Source organism: Bacillus rossius, chromosome 16 (assembly GCF_032445375.1).
Source record: "Bacillus rossius redtenbacheri isolate Brsri chromosome 16, Brsri_v3, whole genome shotgun sequence".
NCBI lineage: Eukaryota > Metazoa > Arthropoda > Insecta > Phasmatodea > Bacillidae > Bacillus > Bacillus rossius.
This window is the reverse complement of record NC_086343.1, coordinates 3,731,465-3,751,992: the sequence shown is the minus strand read 5'-3', so window position 1 is coordinate 3,751,992 and position 20,528 is coordinate 3,731,465. Positions and strand designations below refer to the sequence as shown.

The 20,528-nt window shown below is 44.2% G+C and overlaps 2 protein-coding genes across 2 annotated transcripts in view; one reads left to right on the top strand and one right to left on the bottom strand.

The window, feature by feature from the left end:
- LOC134540286 (uncharacterized) overlaps nucleotides 1-20,528 on the top strand; it is a 354,516-nt gene that overhangs the window by 251,330 nt on the left and 82,658 nt on the right. The window contains exons 8-9 of the mRNA XM_063382944.1: nucleotides 8,639-8,748; nucleotides 17,523-17,737. Coding sequence (XP_063239014.1) covers nucleotides 8,639-8,748; nucleotides 17,523-17,737 — 325 coding nt within the window. The remainder of the gene's footprint in view (nucleotides 1-8,638; nucleotides 8,749-17,522; nucleotides 17,738-20,528) is intronic.
- On the bottom strand, nucleotides 567-6,066 carry LOC134540268 (uncharacterized). The gene is made up of 3 exons (XM_063382926.1): nucleotides 5,967-6,066; nucleotides 5,122-5,263; nucleotides 567-735 (listed from the first exon to the last, which is right to left on the bottom strand). The coding sequence occupies exons 1-3, from the start codon at nucleotides 6,064-6,066 to the stop codon at nucleotides 633-635; spliced, it is 345 nt and encodes a 114-aa protein (XP_063238996.1). The 3' UTR covers nucleotides 567-632.

Genomic DNA, 20,528 nt, shown 5'->3' with positions numbered 1-20,528 from the left:
AAGTTTAAAAAATAGTACTTATCCTTTATAAGGCGCGTAACGAAAAAATAATACAAATTAATTTTTACGATATGCGCGCTGCATGCAAAAAAATTGACAGGATGAAAAAAGGCTACATACAAATATACTTTAATGATTGACATTGAATATTGGCCCATAACATAAAAAATTAATTTATTGTGAATATTAGTGATAGAAATTGAGTTAACTTACTGTTTCAAGTGTATTTATATAAGTGAGGTTATGTTCCCGTATGTATCATTTATTTGCGTTTTAAATTATTATACTATTTTATACATAACTAAAAATAATAAATTAGAATGATAATATAATATATTTATCGATTATCATTAATAATAAAACATTATCTCAATTTTTTTTTCTTAATTAAATAATTTATTTTATACATGTGTTAGTATTAATATTTATAATTTTTTTTATATATTGTTACGGTAAAATCATAATCTGTTTGGTGTTTTAAAACATTAAGAAGTATAAATTCTACCGCGCGTACATAAGTAAGTACACACACCTTTTTTTATCTGTGTAGTTTCGAGTTGAGGGGGTGGGTGAAAATAATTTTATTTTTTTAAAAGAACAATTCTACTTTTATTTGCACAAGCTCGGCTCGGCTAGTCCTCGGGGCACTCGGCGGTGTCGCAGCAGTAGGGGAAACGGAGGCGGTGGTTGCCCGGCCGCAGCACGCACCCGGTCCCAGGCTCTGCCGCGTCGCACCTGCAACAGACCCGTTTCCCCCTCCGCTCCCGCTCAACCGCCTCCAGCCCCGCCAATGGCATTGCGAGCTGTCCCCCCGCCAGGGTGAAACTTCTGATCGAGTTCACCACTTCATTGGCTTGCGGCTTAAGGCCCTTGCCTACCCCATGCAGCGAATCTCCAAACCCTAGGTTGACTCGCCGACGCGTGCCTGAACTGCGCTCTCGTTGACCGCGCCTGAGTAGGAGGGGAGGGAGGGAGATAAACGCGGGGTGGGGGAACCGCACGAGGAAAGGAAAGGGGATCAGGTTATGTGTTTGTATATATGAAAGTACTTATTCACATGACATAACGTTTGTCATCTCATACAACTTAACAGTAGAAGGAATGAGTATCTGGTTACTTGCGGGGGTTCAAACATCGACAATAACTTTCAAATGTCTAATATAGATACGCCGCAGCATTTTATGTAGCAATTTAGCCTCGAACTAAATTTAGTATTTATAACGCCATACTGTCGACTGTGGCTGCTGAGGCGAGTTCCCTCGATTCAGGCCCAGCCGCTGTCGTGTTAAGGCCCCCGCCTACACGGGCACACACACGGCGCGCAGATCTTCAGGAAAAACAACGCGATTTCAAAACTACTCAAGATATCCGAGTGGGGGTCTGCTTACGAAAACCATTTAAGAGTTCGCTGAGGGCCGAAAAGTACTTTTGATTTCGGATTGAATTTTTAAACTGTATTTTTAGAAGAGTTAAAATGGTCAAAACAAATGTTTTCAGAGTAATTTCAGGCGTAAAACAACCAGTACAGATTCTTGAAAGCACTTAAGGGACTTGCATTACATCTTTATCTTCAGTTCTCGGCCATATAATGTCACGGTCACCGCTCAGATCTCACAGTTGTCCTGTACACTGGGAGAAGACTGCGCGCCAGTCCAGAGGAGACACCGCGTTAGAAGCACCAGCGAGCGTCGCGCTTATCATCCCGCCTCACCGACACACATACACCCCTGACGAGGCAGCCCCTTAAGGCTTAGTGCATGAGTGTGAGACGAGAAACCAGTAGGCAACACTGTTAATTTATCTCAATCAGCAACTGTTGCCACAGCTTTTTTTTTTTTTTTTTTTTAAGATTTTTAGCCATAATATAATCTATATAACTTCTTGTATGAAATATATGGCATTGTAACAAAAATGCGTATAAATTAATTATTTTATTTATGCTTGTCACCTAAAGTGCCAACGTTTTAACTCGTGTGTAAGATGTCCACTTCACAGAAATTACTCTCATATTTAGAAAGAAAGCGTACAAAAATATTTTATCAAAATTATCTAACTTATATTAAAAACAATGAAGTATTATTTTTTAAAGATTATAATTTTTCGTTTTTGTGTATATAAACTTATAGAAATGCATTTATGTATATAAGTGAAGTTACTGTATGAATTATTTTTTGTGTAATTAGAAATTTCATCAATTAATGAAATATAATTTAAAAATCAGTATATTTACTGATTTAAATTTACTGCATAAAATTTAAAAAAAACTTATTTTTGATACAAATAAAAAGAATTATACGTGTAGGGATGATAAAATATATTTTTGCAAAACTCCGTTCCCCCGGAGAAACCCCCGGAATGGCCACCGCATGGGGAGCCCAAGAAAAGAAACGGGCTCCCCATTTGGAAGCCACCTGGAAGGTTTTTTTCTGTTCCACCCACCGTTTCTTTTGGTAGCCTGATTTGTTACAAGGGATTCTTTCCTACCAGAGAAAATGCCACCATTTCATCTGGGCAATCCGCCTTGGAGGAGCCGGGGCGCGAACCCGGGTCCTACAAGTCACAAGGCAGGCGCTCTACCCCAGAACCAGAGTGGTAGAGCGACGATCGGCAGTCTTCTTAGCCCTGACATGATGTTATTCCAAGAGTGGACTGTAGTTACTAACACGTGTTTATTTCTGGCAGTTTATTTGGGAACAAATATGTACTTATGTACCTATGTAGGATATTAAAAAAAAAATACGTGAGCAAGTTTTTTAATACTCGCCAGTCATGTGTAACATGTAACTTCGGTAAACAGGAAATTCATGTGTTCTCATGTTGAAAATAAACTAATAATAAGAAACTCGGACACGAAATTTAACGCATAATTCTTTAAAACAATGTCGAGCCGTAATTTACGCACCCGCCGCTAAAATTCGCTGCCGGAGCAACTACGTCGACTATCGAATATTTTCATTTGCAGAGCTAAATTTTAATATATGAAGCGATAAAGACATTAACAAATACTAAACCCCGGCTATGGACATAATTTTCGACAGTGAATTTTATTTACCTTAATTTAAAATTCCCTTGCCAACCGCCACAGATGCCAATTAACGAAATTACATCTATTAAATGACAGAATGAAAAAAAAATACTACACATTTATCAAAGATAATATACATATATAAGTTAATATATATATTTTTTAAATATTATAGTTTAATAATTGATACTGAATACTGGTCCATATAATTAAAAACAATTATTTGTTGTGAATATTAAAGATATGGATTGTGTTTGTAAAATTCACGGCTCACGGCTCACGGCTCACGGCTCACACTCACGGATCACGGCTCATGGCTCACGGCTCACGGCTCACTACTCACTACTAACGGCTCACGGCTCACGGCTCACGGCTCACGGCTCACGACTCACGGCTCACGGCTCACGGCTCACTACTCACTACTAACGGCTCACGGCTCACGACTCACGACTCACTACTAACGGCTCACGGCTCACGGCTCACGGCTCGCGACTCACGGCTCACGGCTCACGGCTCGCGACTCACGGCTCACGGCTCACGACTCACGACTCACGGCTCACTACTAACGGCTCACGGCTCACGACTCACGGCTCACGGCTCGCGGCTCACGACTCACAACTCACTACTAACGGCTCACGGCTCACGACTCACGGCTCACGGCTCACGACTCACGGCTAACGGCTCACGACTCACGACTCACTACTCACGACTCACGACTCATGACTACGGCTCACGACTCACGACTACGGCTCACGGCTCGCGGCTCACGGCTCGTGGTTCACGGTTCACTGCTCACGACTCACGGCTCACGCCTCACGGCTCACGGCTCACGGCTCACGGCTCACGGCTCACGGCTCACGGCTCACGGCTCTTGACTCACGGCTCACGGCTCATAGCTCACGGCTCACGACTCACGGCTCACGGCTCACGGCTCACGACTCACGACTCACGGCTCACGACTCACTACTCACGGCTCACGACTCACGACTCACGACTCACGGCTCACAGCTCGCGACTCACGGCTCACGACTCACGGCTCACGGCTCATAGCTCACGGCTCACGGCTCACGACTCACGGCTCACGACTCACAGCTCATGGCTCACGACTCACGACTCACGGCTCACGGCTCATGGCTCACGGCTCACGACTCACTACTCACGGCTCACGGCTCAATACTCACGGCTCACGGCTCACGGCTCACGACTCACGACTCACGACTCACGGCTCACGGCTCACGTCTCATAGCTCACGGCTCACGTCTCACGTCTCACGGCTCACGGCTCATGGCTCACGACTCACGACTCACGGCTCACGACTCACGGCTCACGGCTCACGGCTCACGACTCACTACTCACGGCTCACGGCTCACGACTCACGGCTCACGACTCACGGCTCACGACTCACTACTCACGGCTCACGGCTCATAGCTCACGGCTCACGTCTCACGGCTCACGGCTCACGACTCACGACTCACGGCTCACGACTCACGACTCACGGCTCATAGCTCACGGCTCACGTCTCACGGCTCACGGCTCATGGCTCACGACTCACGGCTCAAGGCTCACGGCTCACGACTCACTACTCACTACTCACGACTCACGACTCACGACTACGGCTCACGACTCACGACTACGGCTCACGGCTCGCGGCTCACGGCTCGTGGTTCACGGTTCACTGCTCACGACTCACGGCTCACGCCTCACGACTCACGGCTCACGGCTCACGGCTCACGGCTCAGGGCTCACGGCTCACGGCTCAGGGCTCACGACTCACGGCTCACGGCTCACGGCTCACGGCTCACGGCTCACGGCTCAGGGCTCACGGCTCACGGCTCAGGGCTCACGACTCACGGCTCACGGCTCACGGCTCACGGCTCACGGCTCACGGCTCAGGGCTCACGGCTCACGGCTCAGGGCTCACGACTCACGGCTCACGGCTCACGGCTCACGGCTCAGGGCTCACGGCTCACGGCTCAGGGCTCACGACTCACGGCTCACGACTCACGACTCACGACTCACGGCTCACGGCTCACGACTCACGACTCACGGCTCACGGCTCACGGCTCACGACTCACGGCTCACGACTCGCGACTCACGTGAAGTGCAGCAGCGTCATGCGGCCGGGCCTGGGGCCGGACACGCAGACTAGCCGCTCGCAGGCGCCGGGCGGGTGCCAGGCGTCGCCGTTCCCCAGCAGCAGGCTGGTGTTGCCGCCGTGGTAGCACTGGCCGAGCCGCTCTGCAACACGCCCACCAAGACCACCGCGGCTCTCAACTAGTTAATAACATTATTGTGGTTTTTTAGGTATATTTAAAATTTATCTACTTCTACAAATATGTACTGCAGGAATTTGTTTTCTTTTTTTTTATTAATTTCATAGTGATTTTTGTAAAAGACAGTGTAATTCCCTCGCTCTGAACACACACGCGTGTTGTGCTGAGCTCCAGGGAAAAACAAAGCCTCAAACGTGTACAAATGTGTTTGCAGTCTAGCGCTGTCGCATGGGTCCAAACGCTAATATCGCAGGCCTCTACGAATGGCCTCGGTGCTCGAAAAATTTTTTTTAAAAAAAAACAGGCAATCGTGACACTGCTTTATCAGTCTGGCCCTTGTGATTGGCGGTCATCTGCAACAGAATGCAAATCCTCATCTTGGTCGGGCCAATCAGGACGCGTCTGCTCCGGTCACAGCACGGCTGTGATTCGTGTCTTGGAATACCGCCTTTGGAGTCTTCGCTGACCCAGACTCCACAAAAACAAGGAACACTTAGTTTTAGTTAAGTTGTGGGAAAGGAAAACTGGCTGTTTGTGCCCAGGGGTGTGGAGGGGGTGTGGGGAACTTAGTTATAGTTAAGTTGTGGGAAAGGAAAACTGGCTGTTCGAGCCCAGGGGTGTGGAGTGGGTGTGTGGAAGCCGGCCACCAGAGCCCAGGGGTGTCCTACCTGGCTTCTCCTCCTGACTGTAGGCGAAGGTGGCTGCTGTAGAGACCTGCACGGAGCAGGCCGTCAGCAGAGCCACGACGGCGAGCCACGGGCAGACCATCTCTGCGTCTGCTCGGGCGAGCGAGATGTGGGTCGCCGCTGATAGTCCCCTCCCTCCCTCCCTCCCTCCCTCCCTCCCTCCCTCCCTCCCTCCCTCACTCGCCCCAGCGTGTCTCGTCGACGCAACTCGCGCTACTATGAATAGCGACTGACAACATTCGCGCTGCTGGTCACCGACTTATTCGTCACTTCATCGCACGGAGATTCCTTTTGGAAACCAGTTGCAATACTACAATAAAGATATTTGAATTACCAAAATCGGTGCATAATTTTATATTTTAAATGGTGTTTAATTCATGCGTAATTTTTTTTTGGGGGGGGGGGGGGGGTGAAGTTAATCGAGTATTCAATAATTGGACTTGTTGTATTATTATTTTTATGTGCGCAGTAAATACTGGAAAGCTATTCAGGAAACGGTTTACTAAAAACTTTAACTTTAACTAATGTAGGTGTTTCATTTTATAAATAATAATTTTTTAATTACGCGGTAAAAACTTAACAGTCGTAGTTCTCATTGGACCATGGCTATTTTTAGCACGCCCAGAAGGAGAAGAAACTAATAACAGCATTGCAGAAACTCAAATGATTCAATCACATGCAATCCGACTGGAAGGTAAGGTACGGGAGCAGCCAATAGACAACAGACAACTTGTTTTTGTTGTGTACAAGTGCATGGTGTTAAAACTGGTATCTGGAAATAACGTGAATATTGCATTCGTCTGTTTTTTGTGTTTCTGTATTTTTATATTCACCATTTTTACTACGTCTAATTTACTACCAGAATACCCGTTGATTACTGTGTCTGTGACGTTTCATTTTTTTTTTCCTGTGTGCTTCCTGTCGTTTGCTACCTCAAACTCCTGAGTGTTGGTAATCCTGTGGAAAAATTTTTATTCAGAACCCTAAGAACAAAAGTGTGACTACAAACGAAAATTAATCGTCGACCTTAATTATCTGCTGTAAAGTTTATCGTGCAAGGTAACATGTTCTCAGCAATTCTCAGCTCTCCAGTTAGGCCATTCAATCTAACTTTTGGGACACTCATGGAGTTCCATAATCATACATAGGGCCATGTATGGAGAAATTTCGAGACCAGCTGAGTTTTAAAACACTGTAGCGTCGTTTGTGTTTCGTGATTGGTTGGGTTTCTTTCAGGCACGTGTCTGCAGTCAGCACAACAATCACGGCCATTCAGTGCGGATGGCCTGGTCAAATAAGGCAATGGCTTTTCTTGCGTATTTGCACCAATCACAAGGAAGAAACCGCTGGCTCTGGTGCAGTCCAATGAACGCTCAGATATTTTTGCGAATAATACATGGCCCGAATCATATCTCTAAAGGTGTCTCTGGTAGATGATGAAAATTGGACCCAAAATATCCAGGTGTATAACAATGTTTGTCCTGTTGCTGAGGCAGCACAAACATACCAATATTTAAAATTAACCTACTCATATTTTTCTGACCACTTTTTTTTTAATTAAAGCTGTAAATATTATTATCTAAATAGACTTAGTGGGCTTGAATAAACAGTAGAATATAGAAATTAGATATAACGGCATATTATAAAAATATCAAATTACTTTTTAAGTCCATGTTTATATTCAAAATGTGTTTTTGTTATTACATCACCAATTGAACTATGCACTGCGCCAGATTATAAATTTTCATTCCACATCCAACAAAACAATGTTTGTATTGAAATACATAATGCTCTCCAACTCATGAATTATTTTTTATGGGTCGATTTTTGAATATTCTGGTAGTGGATTTTAAGTTCATGGTGGGCATGTGCGCTCATTACTCAACTAAGTCTTCAGTATAATTAGATTTAGTATGATACTCTCTGTGTATGATCATCATTACCATCACCCTCATAATATCGATCTCAGTATCATCAGCATCCTTATCATCTTTATATTTCCATCCTCATGCTCATAGTATTTTCACCTTCATCAGCATCATAATCATCATCACCATCCTTATCATATCCATAATATCGTCATCACCATCATAATCTATATTCTTATCGTCATCAACAGCATCAGCATCCATTATCCTTATCGTCATCAGCATCATAATCATCATTATCCTTATCCTCATCCTTATCATGCTTAACATGTCATCATTATACTCATAGTTTCCTCATCGTCATCATACTCATCTACACCATCCTATTAATAGAGACAGAAAAAATTCGCAGATTCATTTCACGATAGTCTGAAATTCATACACATATACCTACAAGCTGCTCTTGCTATTGGCTCCACTGTTCGTCTGGGCGACTCTGGGCCAATGAGAAACGCCTCAACCAAAGAAGTGACGAATCACGGGGCAAACACCAGTTGAGACGACTCACAAGTCGGCAGCCAAACGAACTGGCCGTTATTTGCCCCGAGTGTACAGAGGACCGTGTGGACTATCCTGGAGGTCATCGAAACCCGCGAATTTTTCAGGTCCCTACCTATTAATCATGAACATCACCATTATCAGCCTCATCCTCATCATCGCAATCGTCTTCATCATCAGAGGTATAAGACACCAGAGGTGAGGAGGACTGTTGCTTGTTGCTTGCAGACGATCGTCATGTACCCTCGCCCCAACATCTACACCTGCACGCTGAGGGTGTGGTTCAGGGAGGTCGGCTTCTCACTCACGTACGGCGCCCTCATGCTGAAGACCTGGAGGTAGGTAGCCGCTCCCTCGCAGCTGTCTCTTGCTGGTTCCTCCATTCCACGGGCCTTTCCTCCCCGACCCTGGCAATAGTAGATAATAGAGGGAAAAAAGGATGGGGTTGTCTGTCAAGTCGGTTTACGGACGATAATTTCACGTGATAACGTCATAAGAAAACATTGATGAAAAAATTGCATATATTTTTTTAATTTTCAAATACTATTTACAGTTTTTTTTTTGCAAAATTTAATTTAAATAATTTGTTTAAAATATAATCACGGACAATTTGTTTAAAAAAAGTCCCGCCTTAACCTTTTTTGATATTATGGAAGATTTTTTCGCACGGTTTTTTTGGCCGGTTCTTGCACGCTCGGCAGAAGGCGGGACGTGACAATTTTTTTCGTGCGTGCAGAAAGGCGTTCATCGATTTATAAGACGTTATCACGTCAAAAACAGCATTTAAATACTCTTGCTAATATTATGCTATTTTGCAAATAATAACCATTCCTCTCCGACAAACAACAGCTCGAGCAATGGAGAAACTTTATTTTTTTTTCTATATGTACAGATGTAAAATGCACAGCTGTATTCGTATGTTGTTGGAGTAACAGTTACAGTGACGCTTGCCTAGCAGATATGTGAAATTTGAACATTACTTTTCTGGCTCCAGGTTGAACTCCACAAATGTACACTCAATAAAGTCGATGCCATGCGCTCACTGACTGATGCCAAGTTCACTTCATCTCCGGCTATCACACATGATTCGGTAAGGTGATTTTTTTTTTGCTTCAAGTCCTGTAGGGTGAGTAAAATTGCCCATGATCCAATACGAATGATCATTCAATTGTGAAATGTAGAAATTTCTCCTAAAGTGACATTAACTGCTGCTACTGCTGCTACTGCTGCTGCGGATACTACTGCTGCTGATACTAATGCTACTACTGCTGCTACTTCTGATACTGCTGCTGCTGTTACTGCTGCTGCTACAGATGTTACTACTGCTACTACTGGTGCTACTTCTGCTGATACTACTGCTGCTACTGCTGCTACTGCTGCTGCTATTTCTGCTGATAATACTGCTGCTACTTCTGCGGATACTACAGCTGCTTCTGTTATCGCCGCTGCTGCTGGTACTGCTTCTCTTACTAAAGTAAGGGGGAAAAAATCTACAGTCTCTCACGATGACAAGAAATTTCCACTTTCTGAACATAAAGGATTCTTTCTTCGTTGTTTATATCCTCCTTGGCTGCCGGTGAATCTCTTTGTGCTTTTCTTGTTTCGCCATCACAGCGAGTTCCAACCCTGTCCCGCGGGGACCTCGGCGGGGGAGTTCATAAGACTCGCTTTGTGGTTTGTGGAAGATAACCCCCCCTTCCTCCGTCCTCCCGTCTCATTCTTCACTTCTTCCCAGCCTCGATTCCCTTCTTCCGGCAGCTCGTGCGAAGGCGGCGGTTGTAAATCTCTCCGCCAATCCCCGGGCCGGCAATTCGTCAGGACGGGTCGCGAGGACAAGGCCTGCCATCTAGCGGCGAGATCCCGGGGCTCGTTTTTCGGAGCGCGCCCCGTGACGTCATCCTCCCCCGGGGGTCGGAGCTCCCGCCCTTCTGGAGAGGCGACGCTATAGCGACAGGATACACTTTCCTTGGCTTCTGGGGTGTAGGGCCGTGTCAGGTACGACGTTTTCGGGAAGGCATTTCAGCTTGCCATCAGTCAGGTAGACCGAGTCTGACTGTCATTGGTAGAGACCAGAAAAAAAAAATTCGCGAAAATACTAATAGTTATACCTCAGTGCTGCCTCTGTTATTGGCTCGCAACTCAACTGGATGACTCTGATGGGCCAATGAGAAACACCCAACCAAAGATGTATCGAATCACGGGCTGCTACGTTGGGACGTCTCACAAGACAGCAGCCGATGAGTGGGGTGACATTTGACCGAGTGTACGTATAACTATGGAGTTCATCCTGCAGGTCATTGAACCCGCGAATTTTTCCGGTCCCTAGTCATTGGTCGACCAGTCCCAGCCAACCAGAAAACAGCCACCCAGACACCAGGGTGTGAAAGGACCTGCATCCTCTGCATCAGTCAGTCAGACACCACTTAAGTCTACCTGATGATGGCAGCTGCAATGACTGCCCGAAACGGTCGCAAGACATTTTTACCTGACGCGGCCCTACACCCAGAAGCCAATAAAATATCAGACAATGGCCGTGAAAAGCCTGAGATCTTTGCCTCGGAATACTTTGCCGATGTAAACCACGCCATAATTAGGGACTTGAAAAATTCGTGGTTTCGATGACATCCAGGATAGTCTACACGGTCCTCTGTACACTCGGGAAAATAACGCCAGTTCGTTGGCTGCTGACTTGTGAGTCGTCTCAACTGATATTGCCTCGAGATTCGTCACTTCTTTGGTTGGAGGGTTTCTCATTGGCCCGGAGTCGCCCAGATGAACAGTTGAGCCAATAGCAAGAGCGGCTTAAAGGTATATGTGTATGAATGTCAGACTATCGCGAAATGAATCTGTGAATTTTTCGGATCTCTAGTGATTATATGTAGAGCCACGGAATTTTCGCGGATTCATTTAGTCGCAAGCTAGAATGCAAACCTTCACACTCTCGCACTGTGTTCATGATTGGACCGCAGTTATCTGGACACGCCCCTCTACGACCGTGAGCCAACGATGTCCAGCTAGGAGAGAAGTAAGCGAATCAGGTAGTGCCAAATAACAAGGATAAAAATGTTCTCGCTGAGAAATCAACCAATGGGAAAGTAAACATGGGTCGAGCACACCTATAACTTTGAATTCTATCCTGAGGCAAGAGGAATCCGCGAAATTTTCGGGACTCTAATTATATGTCCTAAGTGTCCCCCTCTCTGCATCCTCCACTCATCGACTTGGTTTGTGCATATGACTATGGAGTTCACCCTGGTGCCAGGAAATAAAGGTGCATCTTGCATGTAGCTGGTCATCAGGTCTGAGAACATCTAGCGGCCAGGACGCAAACCACTGAGGGGGTTCAGAGGGCGAAATGGATGTTCTCGGTCATCCATTGGCCAAGCGGGAAGATCTCACAGTGGCCGGGCCTGACACCTGAGCTATGATTGGCGGGTTGTGTTCCTCTGTATTCCTGGCCTAGTTGCGCGCCATTTTGGCGGCGAGCGCAACCGAACCACACGATGAACAGGCTGGTTCCACTTCTGGACGCATGGGTAGGGGCATGTATTTTCCACGAAAAGATGGCTCAGGGAATTACGTGGAAGGAATTAGTCAGTAAAAAAAATTGGTTGCCCGTAAAGTCGGTTTACGGACGATAGTTTAACGTGACAACGTCATAACAAAACATTGATAAAATGATTGCATACTTTTATGAATAAAATTGAATCATTTTTATTAAATTATCACTATTTTGTATGGATACAAAGAAGGAGTGAAATGAAATCTATAATTTAATTGATAAATTTACTTTTATTTGCTCTCATTAATTCAAATATGTATATTACTTTAACGAAGAGATTATTTTAACTATAACTTTTATACATGTTTGCTATTTAACTTCTTCCAATCTGTGTTATTCTGTTAAGGATAGGACGATGATAGGAAATGTAGGAAACGAATGGGAGTGTTTCAAGTTTAATGTGCCTCGAAAAAGTCAAATCGATGGTTGTTCCAATCGAGTGGAAGAAAGATAGATGCGGCGCAAGCGTACAATGAACGTAACGGGACACAGCGTAACGGAACAATGTGCGTAACGGGACACTTTTTCGTGCGTGCAGCCGGCCTTCATCGATTTATTAGACGTCGTCACGTCAAAATATATGTCGCGGCACAGACAGTGGACTCACAACAACGAGACAGTTGTAAAATACAAAAGAAACAACACACAGGACAACACAACAACACAGCAGCGCTCGGGAAAACCCAGGTGTCCTGTCTCTCTCCACCGCACAGTTTTATATACGTTTGAAGTCACTCCAGTGATGGAGACTGTCAACAGAAGTGAAAACTTAAAACTTTGTTTTTAAATGTGTAATATGACATAATTTCTACGTCAAATGTACGTAAGAAAATGATTTTGTTATTATATCAGTACGATGTCAGCATGATATAATTTATCCTTACATTATTTTTTAGTCACAACAGATGTCAGTGGTATGTAAAAATTACGTAAAAATCAATTACCTAGCCATAACTTACCAGTGATGTCAGACCTAGGTCATTTGTTCACGTGGTCAAATTAACTTCACGTACTGCTACTACAGCATGTCGTTGACGCGAACTCATAAAATTTTACCCATCCAAAAAAAAAAAAAAAAAAAAAGTCCAACATGATGCAGTCGAGTATATGCAATGCAATAGTGTATATACGCGTATGCATGTACACAGGCCGCTGCGATTCGCCAGTCTGGCGCTACACGTCACTGGCATGTCGGTGACGCGAACCCATAAGTTTTTCCCCTATACCAAAAAATCGCTCAACGTGGCTGAAGAAGTTTTCACTTCAAAAAAATTACTTGAGCGAATAGCTTTTTTTTTTTTTTTTTTTTTTTTTTTTTTTTTTTTTTTTTTAGAATTTTAAGCATTCTCCCTTGAATCACGGACTGTTCGACTAATCTTAGTGATAATCGTACTTTTGAAACACCAACTACCCATCTTCCCCCCCCCCTCCCTAACCCTCGGCATTCATCTACTTAATATGCTTCACGCGAGAGCTGACGGGTCGTGGGATTGGCAGTTCCGATCTCTTACATAGTTCCGACGAACTGCGTAGTTGATTTAATCTCTGTTCCGTGTGGAGGGGGAGGGGGAAAGGTTTTTCCCTCGCGCGGGTCGTAAAACGACCCTTAATATCACTTTGAGCTGGGTCATGCCGTCTCGTGCCCAACTTCGGCCAGGCTCGGGGGAGTTCTCCTCGGTAACATGTGAGATGGCGCTCGTCTCTGGGTCTAACTTTCCCGTTAGTGCCGACCCCGCATAACCCACCTCTCTCTCTCTTTTCCTTTCCGTCCGTCTCATTGCTTTTTTCCCGCGGCCCTCGTGCTCCTGTACTTCCAGCCAGCCTGAAGAATGACCATTTCTCACCCGCCTGCTCTCCCGACACACGCAGTCACCATCCATCTCTCTACCTTAACACCGTTAGATATTTTCAACTTCAACTCACGAAGAATGCTGCGTGCCACTGTTAGAGATTAACAGTAAGTTTTGCGGGACTTTACAACAAATAATTTTAACTCAAATAAACGAAGTTTTTTTTTTTTTAGTTTTAAATTAATTTATTTCAGCAGTAAAATACATAGTTACAAAAGAACACAACAGCCAAGAAAATAGCACGCTCCAGCTGACTCAGTTCTTTCGTGCTCAAAAATAAATAAATAAATGATACAATAGAAACAAACGAAGAGTTTGTTCGTGATTTCAAATAACCTGAATCTTCGAATAAACTACGCCGTGTTTTGACTTTCGGAGTTGTATGTTTCGTTGAAAATAAAATGCAGACAAAAGAAGTAATTTTTTTTTTGAAAGTTTTGCTAATATGCCAAGAATATTCTTTTCAGATCCCGCGTCAAGACATATCGCAAGAGATGCAAATAGTGCGGGACAAAAGGCGCAGCGCGATTAGTCCACCCGCCTCACAGCGGCGTCGCGAGGAAGAGGGATATACAGGCGCTGGCCCTGTATCTCTATTCACTTGCGGCTAACTTCTTCCAAGAAGGCATCGAGAAGCTTGTGTTTCGAGGTGACAAATGCCTCAATCGTTTTGGCGATTATGCAAACAATTAAGTAAGACCCTGCCGTACTTTGGTGATAAAATTATTCTGAATTTTTTGTTCTCTAATCTGTCTCTCTACTGGTATGTGTCTTACAGAGAGAAAAAAAGTCAGTATTTTAAGAAAAGATTCCTTTCGAAACCAGTTGCCAAGAAACAGTTTGCAAAACTATAAGAATAATATTGTTACTTTGAACAACACATGATCGTGTTTATTTTTTCACACACGAAATATGTTTTTCCAGATAATACAAAGTATTTCTTACGAAAATTGGCGCATAATTTTAATATTTTTGATAATGTTTCATTTAAACATTTTTTTTAAACCATGGAAAAGATAATCGAATATTGAACATTTTGACCTTTATTTTGTTGTCTCATGCTAATTAATGTGCGCAGTTAATACTGGAAAGCTATTCATGGAACGGTTTACACATAACATTTAGTATTGGAGGTACTGGGACAACAGGGAAAATCAGGGAATTCGTTTGGAAACACATGTTATGTCAGAGAAATTTAATTAAACAGTAAAAAAATGACTCAACCTACACCGATAATCCATTAACTGTGAAATCGCACATTGTGTTTCCGTCAAAATATTATTTTATCAGAGTCGTATTTTATCGTCATGTGTTGTTTGAGGCTGAATTTCGTTCGTGGAAGTGCCTTGCAAATTGACGTATCAAACAGTTGTCAATTGCAGATACGGGCTTTGTTGTTAGTCTTTCAGGGCAGTTTTATCACGACATTTAAGAATACGCAATCATGCTGTGACTATGGATAGTGTTATAAAGTGGTGCTGAAACTATGATATTGAAGAATAACGACATTGAAGAATACGCAATCACGCTGTGCCTATGGCAAGTGTTAGAAAATGGTTCTGAAACAAAAATAGGTTTGTTTTAAAGAATTTATTGCATGTTTTTGTCAGCGGAAAAAAAAAAAACTTTTTTAATTCTAGAGAAGTGAGGGAAAGGTCAGGATATTCGGTTTGTGATTTTTCTCTGGACAAGCTGTCATCGCAAGCAGGATGTAAAGGAATAGCTTCTCGTTGGTTGTGTCTCGCGAGTGATGGTCTTTGGGAGGATGGGAGCAGCTCGCGCGCTGAAAACTCCGCCGAAGGAAGACGGACGTGAGCTCCCTCAGGTTCTCAATGAACCCGCGGGCGCGCTACTTCGAGACGGACACAGATGTATTTGAGTTCAGTGCGAGAGGCAGCTCTACACTTTTATCAATTGCAGTAAATTTACAGACTTTTTAAAGAAAAATTCACCCCAGATAAAACTTAGAGTTATCCGTGATTACATACAATCTAATCTTCACGGAAACTAGGCCTCGTTACGACTTCTGCGTTCAGTTTTTCGGGATAAAACAACTTTTAGGACAAGAGAGTGTTCACAGGACCAAAACGCTTGGTACATTCCCGGATGATCACAAAAAATAACATAAATTATTAAATATACGAGTCAGTCGCGTGGGTCCGACATCTGAACGAAATCAATGAAAAAGTGAGCTTTGCGCATGCGCGGAATTCTGGAAAAAGATCGGCACTGGATAAGACACAAAAATCCGTTCCTTATAAATAAGGGTCTTGGGGTGCCGTCATAACTTAGAAACACACAACTTAGAAACACATAAGATAGAATTTTCTAAGTTATGACAGTTCCAAGTTATGAAGTTTTAGTATTGTGTGTTTCTAAGTTATGTTTTTTTTAAGTTATGACCATTCTAAGCTATGTTTTTTAAGTTGTGATAGTTCTCTGTTATGACTTTATAAATTGAGTGTTTCTCATTGAAGTTTTTTCTATGTTATGAAAGTTCTAAGAAATGTGTTTCTAAGTTGTGGTAGTTCTAAGTTATGTGGTGATCCCAGGGACTGGCCTTGTCCTATCGTCCACTAGGAATATGGTCGGGGTACAAGTGTAGCGTACTCAACACACTGTGTCTTGGAATACCGGCCCAGGTGAAGGCGGGCCTGAGGGGTGAGTGTGTGTGAACGGAGGGAACAGGCCTCGCCCACGGACTTGGTGTGTGATACTGCAGGATCTCGGTGGTGGTTCTGCAGGATCTCGGCAGTGGTGCTGCAGGCTCATGGTGGTGCTGCAGGATCTCGGTGGTGGTACTGCAGGATCTATGTGGTGGTGCTGCAGGATATCGGTGGTGGTGCTGCAGGATATCGGTGGTGGTACTGCAGGATCTCGGCAGTGGTACTGCAGGATCTATGTGGTGGTGCTGCAGGATATCGGTGGTGGTGCTGCAGGATCTCGGTGGTGGTACTGCAGGATCTCGGTGGTGGTACTGCAGGATCTCGGCAGTGGTGCTGAAGGATCTCGGTGGTACTGCAGGATCTCGGTGGTGCTGCAGGATCTCTGTGGTGGTGGTGCTGCAGGATCTCGGTTGTGGTACTGCAGAATATCTGGGGTGGTACTGCAGGATCTCGGCAGTGGTGCTGCAGGATCATGGTGGTACTGCAGGATCTCTGTGGTGCTGGTGCTGCAGAATATCGGTGGTGGTACTGCAGGATATCTGTGGTGGTACTGCAGGATCTCGGCAGTGGTGCTGCAGGATCTCGGTGGTACTGCAGGATCTCTGTGGTGGTGCTGCTGCAGAATCTCGGTGGTGGTACTGCAGGATATCTGTGGTGGTACTGCAGGATCTCGGCAGTGTTACTGCAGGATCTCGGCAGTGGTGCTGCAGGATTTCGGTGGTACTGCACGATCTCTGTGGTGCTGAAGGATGATCACTGTGGTGGTACTGCAGGATCTCTGTGGTGGTGCTGCAGGATCTCTGTGGTGGTGCTGCAGGATCTCTGTGGTGGTGGTGCTGCAGGATCTCGGTGGTGCTGCTGGATGATCACTCTGGTGCTGCAGGATATCGGTGGTGCTGCAAGATCTGGGCGGTGCTGCAGAATCTCGGTGGTGGTGCTGCAGGATCTCGGTGGTGCTGAAGGATGATCACTGTGGTGGTACTGCAGGATCTCTGTGGTGGTGCTGCAGGATCTCTGTGGTGGTGGTGCTGCAGGATCTCGGTGATCTTCCGGGTGCGCTCGGCCAAGGCGGTGCGCATCACGGACGCGGACCTGCTGAAGCGGCTGGGGGCGGTGGTGGGGGTGTGCGGGGTGCTGCTGCTGGTGCGCACCCTGGTGGCGCCGCCGCGCGTCGTGGTGGGCCGCACCGCCGACGACCTCAAGGCCTACCTCTGCCGCACGGACTGGTGGGACCACGCCTTCACCACGCGTGAGTGCCTCGCCCGGAGCTGCCACGCTCTGCTACCACTTGTGCGCTCTCTGCGCTGTCTCGCTCGCCCCGCCTGAGATACGCGTGCGGTGTGCTTTTATTAAAGATTCCTTTGGAAACCAGTTGCCCGAAAAATGGGGTGTAGATACTGTAACTTTCTACAACACATGGCTATGGTTATTTGTGCATGCATGAAATACGTTTCTCGAGATAATATATGCATAAATAACCACAGCCATGTATTGTACGAAGTAACAATATCTTTCTTGTAATATTACAAAATATTTTTTGGCAACTTGTTTCCATATAGATACATTTTTGTTAAAGTCAAGGGAAGTTATTTTTTCTGTGTATTTTCAGGAACATTCTTTAATTAACGGCATTGACAGTGATATTTAATAAGATACTTGGCATGAGAGACCTCTGTTTCATTTCTGCAAGATGGAGTGTTGCATTTCCACGTCGTCACCACAGACCTGTGGCGTTCACGCTGGTCCCTGGCTTCGGGCGTGACTCCACAGCTCCACTCCTCACTTTGTCTTCGTATCGCTGCTCATGGCTGCTGGTTCTCCAAGGGTAACGAATAACCCACTTTTCATCCCCTGCACCAAAATTTGCAATCTAGGCTGTCGCCGATAAATACAGTCCATCTTCCAGATCTCTAATGATCACACTTGTTTGAATTTAATTCTTACGGATTACTTACTATATAAAGATGGATTTTGGTGATTTTATATATATATTGAAAAACTCAACACCGTTTGACCGATTATCATAAAAGTTGGCACATCAAAATGTTTTTTTTTATTCAAGGAGAGTGTTTTTCATGATACCCATTTTTTTTTTTAACTCTCCAATAGATAGTGCTGCAGCGCATCAACTTCTATATCATTCAACCGATCTCCATGGGTAAATTCAATTTTTATGACAGAAAATCATAGGTCATAGACGTACAGAGAGTGAGTGTGTGTCATTTCCTCTATATGTCCGCCACACGGTCATATAGTAAGGTTTGGCAACTTCCTATTCTTCACCTTGGTGAAACCCGAAGGAGACAATTACTGCCTACATATTATGATTTAGAAGAAAGTCCTATTCACCCTGTTTTCAGCTTGGACAACCCTGGGTACTGCAGCTAGTGGATTATATTTGTGATATATATATATATATATATATATATATATATATATATATATATATATATATATATAAACAAGCTTCCTCTCGTTAAGAGCTTTACCCCCAGACCCTCACATGGGGGTATATTAAATGGGAAAATTAATGTTGTGTGTTTTACATATTTCTTAAAATAAAATATATTTTTACATCATTATAAAGCAGGTGGTGTCGTTAAATTTAGCAGGAATATGCACACTTACAACTGCATAAAATAGGCTAAATTTAATGAAAGTAGGAGCCGCATAAGCATGGGTAAAAAAATAAAACTGGGTAAAAAACACAAAAAACCATTTCTATAACTAAATCTTAACTTATAACCATTGATGCTACCGTAAATATCAATGGAACAGAAATGATAAATCTCATTAATTTCTATAGGAAAACCATAAATTAAGCATGGAAAATATTTTAAACATTCGTGAAAAAATTTAGAAAATATACTATATACAGGTACTTAAGATTGGTATTGCTGACGTAGATATGATAATTTACGAGACCGAAAGTTTATATCTAAACCAAATTTTATTCGACGGTTTAATCCGTGTTTTCATGCGTGTTTACCGTTCGTCCACAATGAACCTACGAAAAAGGTCTGCATCGACTTTTAAAAAAAAGCGTTTCAAGCTCATCTCTCTTACACTGTAAAAAAATTTAAATAAAATGTTATGTGTATGTATTATTTTTTACATTATAAATTATTATATTATTGTTAATAAATATCTTAAATTAATAAATTATATGTTGTATTGTACTAAATGAAATAATTTATTTTATACACATGTGCATATTAATATAGAAAACTAAACATTTATTGACATTTTTTATTATTATTTTTTAAATCTTACTTTACCAACCACGCTTTTAACATCAGTCCACTGGTTTTATTATTTCATTTCTATTAAATTATTTGCAAGCAAAATTAAAGGTTTTTTTTTATGACGCCAATTAAGTATATTTTCTAACGGGCGTACACAGGTACGCGTGCCCTTTTTAAAGCGTATTCAAAACAATCTTCCGGTCCATGAGCCATTACAAGTGCCACACCCGCCCCCCACCCCTCACCGTGGCCAGGCCTAGCGAGCCCTGTTCACGACCAACCCGCCTGGCCGCGCAATTTGACGGCCGACCGCGCGGACGGGGTGAAAAGGGCAGGGGGGTTGGGGAGAAAGTTAAATGGGGCCGCGGTAGGAGGGGTTGGGGGACGTGACTCGTTCCCACCGCCTCCCCCCCCCCCCCCCTTCTAACTCTTTCATTCAACCTCTCCCTGCTCCCTCCTGCATCGAGAGTCGATAAACCGCTGGTGCGCGGTGTCGAACCCCCCACTCCCCCCCTCCACACATCACTCCTCCCCCACCCCTCACCCCCCCGTACCCCCAAACACCCGTCCGTACAATCGCACTGTCTTTTATTTCATCATTATTTCCCTCCGCGCGCCATGCCGCAGAATCTGACATCACCTCCCTTCCTGTTTTTTTTTTTTTTAAGTACGGGAGGAGTGGTAAATGTCCAGCTGCTGCCATTTTGTACCTGACAGGTTAAAAAGCTTAGGAAGGGAAGACCCGCGGTCTCCTGCGGCGAATATGCCCTTTCATTTTCCGGGCACTTGATTTTT